This window comes from Rhipicephalus microplus, unplaced genomic scaffold, assembly GCF_043290135.1.
Source record: "Rhipicephalus microplus isolate Deutch F79 unplaced genomic scaffold, USDA_Rmic scaffold_464, whole genome shotgun sequence".
In the NCBI taxonomy this organism is placed as follows: domain Eukaryota; kingdom Metazoa; phylum Arthropoda; class Arachnida; order Ixodida; family Ixodidae; genus Rhipicephalus; species Rhipicephalus microplus.
The window spans coordinates 43,213-56,598 of record NW_027465027.1 but is presented as its reverse complement, the minus strand read 5'-3'; the positions used below and the strand labels follow the sequence as shown (position 1 = coordinate 56,598).

At 47.4% G+C, this 13,386-nt stretch overlaps 1 protein-coding gene across 4 annotated transcripts in view; it reads right to left on the bottom strand.

Annotated features, from left to right (window-relative positions):
* Window positions 1-5,116: 5,116 nt before the first annotated feature.
* The window catches only part of LOC142761632 (SAGA-associated factor 29-like), a 34,081-nt gene continuing 25,811 nt past the window's right edge, over window positions 5,117-13,386 (bottom strand). For all 4 annotated transcript variants that reach the window (XM_075885919.1, XM_075885917.1, XM_075885920.1 and 1 more), the window contains exon 5: window positions 5,117-7,841. In XM_075885919.1, the coding sequence (XP_075742034.1) occupies window positions 7,431-7,841 (411 nt within the window). In that variant the 3' untranslated portion in view covers window positions 5,117-7,430. The remainder of the gene's footprint in view (window positions 7,842-13,386) is intronic.

The following is a 13,386-nucleotide window of genomic DNA, read 5'->3' as shown; positions in this document are numbered from 1 at the left end:
AAGTGAGCCCAAAACGTCCATTCCGATCTGGTCAAATGGCGTTGTCGGGATCTGGACAGGTTGTAGCAAGCCGGCTGGTTTCGTCAGCGGTAACTTGCGCCGCTGGCAATAGGTCCGAACATGATGCTTCACGGCAGCGGTGAGCGTAGGCCAGTAATACCTCCCTCGAACTCTGTGCGTGAGTAGGCTGAATGTCCATGTGTGACCTCGTTGTGGTACGCTTGCAATACTTCAGAATGAAGAGAGGTAGGGACGACAAGCAAGTAGGTGGACCCGTCTGACGAGGTGGACCCGTCTGACGAGAAGTTCATTTTGTAAAGGACATTGTTTCCCAGACAGAACGATGATAGTCCTCTTGCAAAGGCTTTGGGCGCGTTCTGGCTGCGTCCTTCTAAATAATTATTCGAGCCAAGTAGCTCAAGATCGTCATGCTGGTGATCTGCGATGGTTGATGTGTAGAGGATTCCGAGGAACACTGTCTCTTCATCAAGGGAAGCAGCCGACTGTATTGGTGATCGAGACCGGCAATCGGCGTCCGTGTGTCACTTTCTTGATTTATACACCATCGTTATATCAAATTCCTGTAGTCTAAGGCTCCAGCGTGGCAATCGCCCGGAAAGATCTTTCAGACTTGTTAACCAACACAACGAATGGTGATCACAGATAACGTTGAATGGGCTGCCGTACAAGCATGGGCGAAATTTCATAACTGCCCACACCACGGCGAGGCATTCCTTTTCAGTTGTCAAGTAATTTGCTTCTGTGCGTGGCACAGTTCTGCTTGCGTAAGCGATCACTCTTTCCTCGTCGTCTTGGCGCTGCACAAGCACAGAGCCGAGGCCAACATTGCTGGCGTCAGTATGGAGATCTGTAGGGGCTGTCTCATCAAAATGGGCAAGCACGAGGGTCGTATGTAGACGCTGCTGCAAGTCATTGAAAGCAGCTTCCTGTTCATCGCCCCGAACAAATGCAACGTCATCCCTGGTGAGACGAGTTTAAGGCGACGCAATACGCGCAAAATCTGGAATAAACCGCCGATAATATGCACAGAGACCCAGAAAACGCCTGACTGCATTTTTATCCGATGGCGTTGGAAACTGTGCGACGGCGGCAACTTTCTCGGGATCTGGACGAACTCCTGCGTAACTGACGACATGGCCAAGAAACTGTAGTTCCTCAAAGCAGAAGTGATACTTCTCCGGCTTGAGCGTCAGACCTGCGGCCCGTATGGTCTGCAAGACCACCTGCAATCGTTCAAGGTGTTCGCCAAACGTTGTAGAAAACACAGTGACGTCGTCAAGGTATACTAAGCAGGTTCTCCATTTAAGCCCAGAGAATTGGTATCCATGAGATGCTGGAAAGTAGCAGGCGCAGAGCACAAGCCAAATGGTAAGACCTTAAATTCGTACAGTCTGTCTGGCGTCACGAAAGCGGTTTTTTCACGATCCTTGGGGTGGACTTTAATTTTCCAATATCCACTCTTTAAGTCCATGGAAGAGAAGTAACGTGCGTTTCCAAGCCTGTCGATCGAATCATCTATGCTGGGAAGCTGTTACACGTATTTCTTGTAACCTGATTTAGCTTTCGATAGTCCACACAGAAACGCTGGCTGCCGTCCTTCTTCTTGACTAGAACAACAGGTGACGCCCAAGGGCTTTTCGACGGTTGAATCGCGTCGTCTTCAAGCATTTTTGTTACCTGCTTTTCTATCGCTCCTCGTTCTTTTGAAGCCACACGATACGGATTTTGATGGGTTGGTCTAGCCGTGTCCTCTGTGATGATTCTGTGCTTGGTCAAAGACGTCCGGCCAACTTTCGAGGTCGACGCAAAACAGTCGTTGACCTCGGCTAGCAGCCCAAGCAGGCGTTCCCGCTGTTGCTGAGTTAAAGAAGGGCTGACGTCAAGTTTAGGTGCTAGGTCACGTGGGTGTTGTGTAGGCGTTGCTTTGAGTGCTGAAAAGCAGTCACAAACATCTGCTATCTCGTCAAAATATGCCAAATTTGTGCCTTTTGGAAGGTGCCGTCGCTCAGAGGTGAAATTAGTCAACAGCAAGTTCGTTCGGCCGTCGGTGACTGACTATTCCTCGTGCTATTGAAATCCCGTGAGTGAAAAACAGCGAGGTTAGTTGGTCGGCGACTCCTTCACCGTCGAACGGTACATCACATGCTACTGAAACGAGGATACATGATCGAGGCGGCACGACTATATTGTGGTCTTTGAGACGAAAATATTTGTGCTCTAGTGATAAATCAGTGAGATGAGCACTCTCGTAAAACGAAACCACGCGGTTCGGGATGTTGATTATTGCGCCATGCTCCCTGAGAAAGTCCACTCCTATAAACAAATCTTTGCAGCACTCTGGGAGAACGATGAAAGACGCGACGAAAGAGGAATCTCCTATGCTGATTCTTGCTGTGCATCTTTCAGTAGGGAGCAGCAATTGACCACCCGCTGTTCTTATATATGGTCCTGCCCATGGCGTTTTTACTTTTCTAAGATGATCGACCAGCTTGTGACTTATGGAAAAATCAGCACCCGTATCGACGAAGGCCGTCACCTGCCCTCCATCAATAATGACATTGAGGTCGGCGCTCACCATTTCGACGTTGTTAATATTCGCCGGCGTCAAGTCGTCCTGTAGCGGCAGTACTGGGGACTTTTTATAGTCTTGTGGTCGGTCTGGCGATTGCGAAGCGACTCGTGATAGGGAGACCACATTGTTGGAGGTCCTCGAAAACCAGGGTCGTCATGGCGAACAATGTATATAGTCGGCGTTGGCACGGCGACCGTCGTAACCTGGCCAAGACGGGCGAAACAATGTGTAGCGGTACCAGCAATAGCGGCCGGCACCACCACAGTTGAAGCAGAGAGGGCGCCGATCGACAGAGCGCCAAGCGTCCGTTCTGCGAAATTGTGGGGGTCCCATGTCCTCTTGTGGTGGTGAGTAAGGCGTGGCAAGTGGTGGCTGGCGGCATGAAAATATTGGAGACATGGGCTGACGTCTGAAAGCCTCCTGCAAAGGTTGCGACGAAGGTGCGGCTGTAGGTGGCTGGTAGTATGACGTAATAGGCGGGACGGGTGGTGGACGGCGGACAGCGTCGGCGTAACTCATTTGACGCTGCTCGCGACCGAGATCAGCTGCTGAAAAAGCGTGCCTAAGTTCGTCACGAACGACTGCGGCAACGGCGGTCACTGATGTATCCCCTGGAGCAGTCCGAAGCTTCTGAATTTCTTCTCAGACAATATCTCTGATCAGGTCACGTAGGGAGCTTTGATTGTCCAGAGTCACTGAAGCGGCGTTGATAGGAATGGTAGTGGACGAGCGATCATACTGCCTCGATCTTTGGTGCAGAGCACGCTCAATGGCAGTGGCTTCTCTTATAAAATCGGCCACGGTAGTTGTGGCATTGTGCACAAGTCCGGCGAACAGAACAGAACCGCCGCACACAAGGTAGCGCAACTTCTTTTTCTCGGACATATTGGGATCAGCCCGACGACATAGGCGCGTCACGTCTTCAGCAAACATTGCCACAGTTTCGTGAGGTTTTTGAAGTCTTCTGAGCCCGCCCTCAACGGTCGACGCTTGCAAAGGTGTCAATCAGCTGCTGACGAAACTCATCCCATGTCGATGTACAGCCTTGTCGATTCTCAAGCCACGTGTGAGCGCTGTCATCGAGAGTGAAGTGCGTGTGGGCGAGCTTCCGTTGAGCATTCCACAGGTTGATGTCAGTAACGCGTTTGTATGCTCAAGCAAATCTTCCAACATCTTCATGTGGGGCGTCACTGAAGCGATCAGGTACAAGTGGCTGAAGAAGTGTTACCTAGGCTGGATTGGAAACGGGGCTGCCTTGTATCCCTTGGACCACCTGTGGCTGGCTGGCGGAGGCCATTGGCAGAGGTACGAAATGTCTTGTAGAACGTTCGTCCAAGAAGGTCAGGTTAGAAGAGACGCCTAGCAACCGCCGACTGAAGCGGTGCACTGGTGTCGTAACAGGTGGCTGCGTGTCGGGACTTGATGAACGGCTCCCACATGGGGTGTAGAGCATCGGCAGGCTTGCAGTCCAGTACCTCCACCGGTGTGGCGTTGAACCGCGACAATATGCACTAGCTTTGCTTCACGTAATGTCATTCCGCTGTTTATAAATTGTGTGCATGATAATTGGGACACCCTGTACATAGCTAATAGCAAGCATATATATGTGCTTTTTCCACTATGAACGACTAAACAAAGCATGTATTGGCTTGGAGTAAAAAAACAAAAACAAAGCCCATATACATTTGCTATTGGCCATATATACCCCTACCAAATCGTACTCCAAATGGTGTCTGTTTTTCACTTTTGGACGCCTCCTTTACGCAGTAAGTACTGTAGAGTTTTACATAAATACACTGGCAGGAGCTCTGGTGCTTGTGTTTATGGGAGCTGCGGTGCTTCAGCCAACATGGGATTGATGGGTAGTATGCAAACTTGCTCAGTCTTCATTCTTTTTGTTCCATGTGGCCTGAATCTACTTTGCCGCAGTATAAAGTTCAGCAATGGTTTAGGGGTTACACTTCACCCCCTTGAACTTTTTAGGCTCCCGAATTCAAATCGGGTCATGAAAGTTTACAACAGATCATTCTTTTATCCAAAACAGAACCAAAACACAATAACAAAGCCACAAGAGCCTTCGATGTCTGAAATCCCAAGGACAGGGCAAATTTGTGTATTTCCTATTATTCTCATGTTGGCTGAGCGATTGTAGCACCAGAGTCCCCTCTAGTTAATTTTAGAAAACTATACGGGTAATACACATGTAGGCGAATGGCCTGGACAGAACTAATTTATGGAATAAAGAGCACAGTTCCTTTAGTAAAACAAACATTTTCTTAATGTTTCTGGCTTGGCGAGTCCATCTAAGTATGTGCACCGAGCCATAAACACCAAGCTTCCGAGTTGAAAATTGCTTTGTCTCCTTCGTGCTGTGTGCACAAGTAGCACTGCAACGCTAGTATTGCAATGCAACCTACTCTGCTCTGTGAAGACTCCAGGTAGCTGGCAGCAGTGACAGTGCAATGGTGCTCAATACTTACCACCTTTCCTTTCCACTCGTAAATATGTAGCTTCCTACAAGGAGACATTCTCTCATGTTTATTAAAGACAACCTATTTGCTCTATTGGTTTCGCTTTACACAGCCATCATAAAGGACAAGAGTTCAGAATCAAGATATGAAAGTTGTTTTCAACATTGCTTTTGACACTCGCTCAAGCCTACTAAAAATATCAAAGCAGGTAGAATAATTTGTTCAAGGCAGAAGTTATTTTACAAAATGCACTGAACAATTCTAAGCCTTGGTGTGTATTAAAGGAGTGCTCTTCATTTTTCTCTTTTGTTAAAAGCTAAGGGTTTGAAAACAAGAAGACGACCTTGTTTTAACAGTAACTACATCTCAACAGCCCTAAATATGCATTCAGTCATAACTACTAGCACTGTTGGAATTCGACACCGTCTAGTTCTGAATGCATTCGGGGGCACTGGCATTGCCGAAGGTGTGATGAGCAAGGTCTATTTTAAATGATATTGGCCCTTTTCTTGGGGCATGCATAATCGGTGAAGTGACTGCTTGTAAAAAATGCCAATTCATTTTAGCTATTGATGCTAGAGATCCTATATTGAAGAACACAATGTTTTTGCTTAATTTACACCTGATTTTAAAAACCTCGAGACTTCTCAAAAACGATGCACCCTGAATCTTATTGTCAGTGAAGGGGAAGAACACGTAGAGAAGTGTGTACCAATCATGTACTAGCAGTGCCCAATTGCATCCATGCACCAAGCTGTTCCATTTCTTGCAACTTACGTGCAGAAGAACATTGCAATGTACTACGACACAGTGCATATGGCCGAGATCTGTGATATCTCACAGGCATCCAATGCACTGAAGTAAATTTAGCCTTGAAGCAAGATGTTTCTTAAAAGAGTTTAAAGTAATCACTTCGGGGGGGGGGGGGGGGGGGGGGGGAGCTCGTGTCAAGTAGTAAAAATGGTAAGCACAAGGAGACAAAAATGACACTAATCATGCTTTTTGTTCATTTACACTCACCTGCAGGAGACTAGCTTTTTAGTGTCCCTCACAATTATATTTTTGACCCATTTTAATGACAGAATAGTATCTCATTTATTGTTTCATATCTAAGACTTGCTCACCACAATTATTATTTCATGCAAACTGATTTAGAGGCTCCGAAGCTACTACAATGTTGCCAAGAAACAAACACTATACAAAATGTAAGATCAATAAACCTTAGCACTCAACTTCAACCGCTGTCTATTGCTAGTGAAGAAGCTTAAATGTGGCTCAGTACGTGTGTTGAATTGCTATAAGAAAAACATAATAAAAGGATAGAATGCAACAATTTAAATAATTAAGTCATACAATAGCATTCATGTTGCCTAAGCAGAAATAGAAGATATGCGCGTTATCCAACATCGACACATAATGTTGCAGAAAAGCCTTGTTTTGTTTGCGTCAGACGTGGCAACCAAATGGTTACTGATGAAAATTTTTTTTTATATTTAAAGCTGTGCTGCTGGTATAATTTCCTGAGTTAACTTGCTTTTTCAGTTTGCACAACACCCTCTCATTTAACACACAGCTACGATCTCTAAAATGCAAGGCAATGTGGCCCTTATTTTTCCTACAGCGGTGATAGTCGTGGTCGGGGGGAGGGGGTGATTTAAAAGAATTTAAAAGAGGAAATGAAAAGTCTATCAAGCAATTGTCTCTCTCAAAGGAGGACACCTTAGCAGTGGAGGACAAGGAAGGGATGAGGAGGAAAATAAAGATCGATTGATGTGTCGGGTTTAACGTCCCAAACCAACCATATGAGAGACGCGAGGAAAATAAAGAAATAAGGAGCATAAGAAAGATGGGAGATGGTCAGAGATTATCACGGACGGGGCCGTGACTGGCGAGCATCCTTCAAAGAGAACATTTCACGCTTGATGGAGCAACCATCAAGCGTGAAATCCACTGAGTGTCTGTCGATAGTTGTGGTCTGTAAGTCACAATGGAGACAAATGACAATAAGCGAAGATTATTAATACTGCATCACAAGGTTTGGGGGAGTTTCTCAGACATCACCTATCACAATGGAACTTCACAAAATAAAAATCACATTGTAAGAGATAACACAGAGGTGTGCAATCATGAATGGGGCAACCACCATGCGGATGTAAGGCCGATCCCAGCTTATACATCCCTAAGAACACTTGGTGCGAAGGATTTTTCATTCACCAGCATGACTAAACTTCACTCTTACAGATGTCTTCTTTTACAATGGGACAAAATCTACCCTTGCTTTAAAAAAAAAGCCAATCTCTCGGAGATTTTGTGTATCCCTCCACTGCAGCAAACACTGCGGACGTCATTGCCTGCACAGCTCTGAACTACTTCTTACGCATCTCTTTGCAACAGATGACATATCGTTGTGCCACTGCAAGTGGGGGCGAGTAGCCTTCTGGGTAAGAGGAATCTTCAAAGAGCACAAGATAGTCGTCTTGGGGACCACTGGGAGGCTCGTGGACCAGCGCCCGATAGAAGCAGGTAGTCTGCGGATACAACGCCATCACAAGTGTTCCCTTAGCAAACAGTGCCGAGGGGTCGGTCAGGGGATTGGCTCGTTGAAGCGGTAGGGGAACAACTCTGCGACGGCTGAGTGTGTGCCGTTCCTTCTGTTCTTCGTCAATATCGTCCACCTCATACTTGGCACTGCCATGACTGTAGTGAAGCACTTCTGCTAAGATCCAGTTCTCATCATCATCAGGGCCACGTGCCAAGGCTGCTACCATGTCACCAACCTGTTGTGACAACAAGAAAAGTGCATTGCTTAATTAACAACTCACCTAGATTGAAATTTTTTCTGAAAATATATCACTAGAAAGTCGCCCCTCGACCTATATACTGACCCTTGGCACAAACCGAGTGATCGTCTGGCAACAGGGAGCGTCAGGTGCTTCATGGGCCAGCGACTCTAGAGAAAAAGCTGCCCATAGGCCCCATGCATTGCAACCTGTAACCACTCAGGTAACACCATGATGGAACGATACTCAGCTTTCGTGTACGCTCACACTTGCCACTGCATGCTGCAATAACCCCTGTCATTTTTCGTTCTATTTCATGTATCTCTGTTGCATCGCAATGAGAGACTGTCACATAAAGTCGAGTTGTTGGCTCATGGCAACAAGAAACACGGACGATGAGGCGCAAGCAAGCTGGCAGAATCGACTGCACGACCCCGCTCACAAATGTTAATATGGTACAAGGATGGCGGCACCATCTAGTAATCAAACCTACAAATGCTTTTTTCGGTGCATAGAAAATTACATAAGTGAGCATTGTATATTTCGTAAAAGTAGTTGATATAAACATCACGCAATTTCAGTTTGTTTATAATGTGTGAACACACTTCTTTATGATTTACACAGGGAGAATTTGAGTGTTTTAAACTAATATATTTAGCGCTTCTTTCAAGTATTGTAATGGCAACAATGACGATGTTCCACGGTGTCAGAGCTTGAGTGGTTATAGCTTTTCCTCTAGAGTTTGTATATTAACTCTATGTCTTTGGCATCAGCATTGACATCGACACCATGAGCCCACGCCCAAGCCATTTTTCTTTTCTTGTTCAATTAGTGTTCCTAGCGAGTGGCGACCTAGCTCTGCGGCCAGCTAAGAATACCGGGACGCGGTGCCAGTTCACCACCGCATTAAAAAAAAAGTTATTGAATTCCTAGAAGTGAATGACAACATGTCGATGCAGTGGCAGTTCGGAGTGTCTGAGAAAAGCGCCAGGTACTAGTGCAACCAGAATTCGAAATTGTTGATGTGTAATGTCCGGAAGACGTTTCTTAGTTGCTGAGCTGTGTACTCAATACTCGAGGACAAAATGGCGAATTTCATCCACGAGAACCGCACCAGGTACCTGCCAGAGAGTGCGGAGCTCATTCGCACAAAAGCGGTCGAGCTCTCCTGTGAAGCCGGTCAGACGAGAAAAGAATTCAAGGGGTCTATTTTTGGGTTCTTCGCTTCATGCTAAGCAAAGGGTTTTCCCTTCGACAACGCACGTCAATCTGCCAGAAGCTGTAAGAATGTACAAGGACAAGTTGATAGAGATTCAACTCTACGTGAATAGCCTTCAACGGCAGCATGACTACATGTTAGGCCAGATAGGCAACACCGACGAAACGCCGGTGTGGTATGACATACCGTCGTCCAGAACAATGTGAAAGCGGGGCAAAGAAGGCAAAGCTGTTGTTGACTGGAAGTGGGCATTCGTGCTTCACCATGATGCTTTCCTGCACGGCCACTGAAAGTTGCCACCGTTCATTATTTCTAAGAGCATCACACTGCTGAAGGAGGCCTTCTCATGGGATGTCATCGTCTGCAGGAACGAGAAGGAGTACATGCGCGAGTGGATCCACACAATGGGGAACCAAAGCCCTCTTGCAGCACCGGAACATGCCTGTGTAGGACGTATTTCACGAGCATTTGGTGGCATTAGTAAAGAGACCGGTATTGTCGCCATTTTGGGAGGGATGACGTCCTATCAAGCCGTTTAAAGAGCGTGTCCTTGCATTTTACAATTATAATGGAGGAATGATGACAATACCAGGGAACAACAAGCATCATCACAGAGAAAGGCACCGCGAGATTGGTGCCCGAGCACCACTATCTTGCTAATATTGTGGCTATCACCAATCTTCCGCCTGTCCGTTAGACTCGCCCAATAAACCTCCTTACATTTGGTGGATCGTTCTGGGTAACCACATCGCCTACGCCCTGGAACTCCGATCTTGCACCCTGCCGTTGGCCATGCAAGTTGACGCTGCCCAACAGATAGTACCTCTCGCGGCCGCTATTTGTCCCGGCCCAGTTCACCAGTGAGACACCCCCGATCTTTGTGGGCACCGAAGACCAGGATGTCGAGGACTGGCTGTCGTCATACGAGAAAGTCAGTGGACCCAACAGGTGGGATGATGCTGCTAAGTTAGGCACTGTCAATTTTTATCTCATCAACCTGGCGAAGCTGTGGTATACGAACCATGAAACCGAGTTTGCGAACTGGTCCGCCTTCTAGGAGACGATATCTGCTGTTTTTGGTCGCCCTGCCTTAAAGAAGCTACGTGCCGAACAATGTCTGCACACACGGGCACAGGAGCCAGGTTAATCTTTCACCTCATTTATAAAATATGTCATCGATCTCTGCCGGCACGTCGATGCCTCCATGAGCGAGAGTGCCAAGATACAGCACATTATCAAGGGCGTCGACGATGATGTTTTCCAGATGTTCCTCACGAAGTCTTCTAGCACTGTGACTGGAGTGGTGAGTTTGTGTAAGAGCTATGATGAAATATATTGCAGCAAGATGGCAAGTTGGGCCAGTTGGATTACGTTCATAATTGAAAATTTTGTTGAAGCGCACTAAAAACGGACGAATTGCCTCTTCTGTCTGTTCGTTTTTTAGTGCGCTTCAACAAAATTTTCAATTATGAGCTATGATGGATTGAGGACGCAACGAGCTCAGACGTGGCGTTCATCCCAGACGATCCAGCCAGTGACCGCACTGGATGTCATGGCTGACCAGACAAACCTTCTCGCACAAATGAAAGACTTCGTGCGAGAGGAAGTGGCTCGGTAGCTTTCTCTACTGCCTTTTGCTCAACGCCAGGAGCTCTGGCAGCAGCAGCCGCAGCGACACCCACCACCATTGGCTCCCATGCTGTGACAAGTGGTCCAGGAGCAGATTTCTGAGGCTATGCTGGTGCCCTTTCAGCAGCACCCCGTCACCGTGCCTCTTACTTACGCTGAGGCACTAAAGCGCCAGCAGCTACACCAGCCCTGGTTGTTCCAGAGACTGCTGCATAATCCAGCCGCGACTCAGCCGTCCAACGCATGGGCTCTTCCTATTGCTACCCCAGCCTCAACTTACCCGTCTGCCACATGAGCTGCTCCTCTCGCCGCAAATGCCTGGAAAACGCGCGATCACCGGCCCATCTGTTTTGCATGTTGTGGTTCTGGTCATGTCGTCCAATACTACCGTCATTGCATGCCGGGATACACAGACGCCCAGACACAGAGCAGCTTCATGAACCTTCCTCCATCTCGTCTGGAAAATTCGGATTCTCAGTCAAGCGCATCTTCACAGGAATATCTGCGAACTGTGTCTAGTCGCTCACCTTCACCCCGTTGTATCTCCCTGTCAACCATGTGTCGTCGACCAGCTTCTAAACAGGGAAACTAGCCGCCACAGTTCAGGAGGCAAGAACTGCGCTGTTGAAATGCTCAAGTCCTCAAACATTGTCGTCGAATATTGTCTAAGTCTTTGTAGAAGGTACTCGTGCACATGCTCTTCTTGATGATACCGGCGGTGCCGTTTCCGTGATATATGCCAAACTTTGCCGCAAGCTCCGAAAAGTGACTACGCCTCTTGATATGATGTCCTTGCAAACAGCGAATGGGGAACCAGTTCGACCTATAGCCGCCTGTACTGCCCGACTGATCATTGCGAAGGATCACTACACTGCTGAGTTTATTGTTCTCGTATCATGCTCACATGACATCATACTTGGTATTTTTTTATCGCGTAACCACGCCGTTATTGATTGTGCAAGATCTGAACATGGACTCTTCCCGTTTTACGACCAACCAACTGACCACAATCAGCCCGCCGTACACAAACAAAAAAAGGCACTAAAATTCCTCTGACAGCAGCTGTGTTGCTACCCGTGTTATGCGACGACATTAGGGATGAAGCTGCAGTCTTAGAACCGTCAAGCCTCTTCCTTAGTCGAAAATCACTTCTTCTGCCTTATTCAACCCTCTCTATTTCTGAAGAAAACAGTGCTCTCTGCCTCATCAATCCCCTTCCGTATCTCGTAGAACTATTTTAAGGTGAATCTCTTGGACATGTACATGTCATTGACAAAAAACCAATTTTTACCATGCCGCCAGATTGTGCCGGAGACTACGACGCCATCAGTGCCCACAACTTTTCCAATTTACCATCCTCCGAGGTTTTCAATTCATCGATCGCCGACGGACTATCGCCATCTGAACCCTTCGAGCTTCTCCAGCTGCTCTACCAGTTTCGTGAATCCTTCGATGTCACTCAACCTACCATTGGCTGAACTTCCAGTTTTTTCCACTACATCGACACAGGCTCCAACAAGCCAGTACGACAACGACCATATCATGTTTTCACCCACGAATGTCACGTTATCACCGAGCAGGTCGACAATATGCTCAAGCGCGGCGTTATCCAACCTTCCCAAAGTTCATGGGCATCACCGGTCGTTCTTGTCAAGAAGAACGGTTCAGTTTGCTTCTGCGTGGATTACAGCCGCTTAAGTAAGATTGCTCGCAAAGACGTATAAGCTTTGCCCAGAATTGATGACGCCCTTAATTGCTTACAAAGTGCCGAGTTTTTTTCTTCAATAGATTTGCGTTCAGGATATCGACAGGTGCCCTTAGCAGATGCCGATCGTCCAAAAACAGCCTTTGTGATGCCGGATGGGCTATATGAGTTCAATGTCATGCCCTTCAGCCTCTGCAATGCGCCAGCCACACTCGAGTGCATGATGGACTCGGTTCTGCAAGGTTTGAAATGAAACATATGTCTCTGCTAGCTCGCAATATCGTTGTCTTTGCTCCCGATTTCGCAACACACCTTGTACGCCTGAAACATGTCCTCAGGTGTCTCAAGAATGTTCAGCTCCAACTGAATCTCAAGAAATGCCACTTTGCAGCTCGGAAGCTCACCATTCTCGGTCACGTCGTATCAAAGGACGGCATTCTTCCTGACCCGGTAAACTTAAACTACGCGCTGTCACTGAATTCCCCAAACCGAGGACTGTAAAGCAGTTACGCAGCCTCATAGCATTATGCTCCTACTTTCGTCGGTTTGTGCGCAACTTTGCCCCCATAATGGCTCCTTTGACCCAACTTTTAAGCAGCGCCAACGACGTCTCGTCATGGTCTTCCGAGTGTGATCACACATTTACCACTCTTCGCCTTCTCCTGACATCACCGCCTGTATTGCGCCACTATGATCCCACGGCTGCAACTGAGATCCATACAGACGCCAGCGGTGTCGGTCTTGGTGCAGTTCTTGCTCAACGCAAGCCTGGATCCCCTGAGTATGTCATCGCCTACGCCAGCAGAACGGTTACCAAGGCTGAGGTAAACTACAGTGTTACCGAAAAAGAGTGCTTGGCCATACTTTGGGCACTTGTCAAGTTTCCCCCATACTTATATGGCCACACGTTTGCTGTAGTTACAGACCATCATGCCTTATGTTGGTTGTCATCACTGAAGGATCTATCAGGTTGCCTTGCTCGTTGGGCT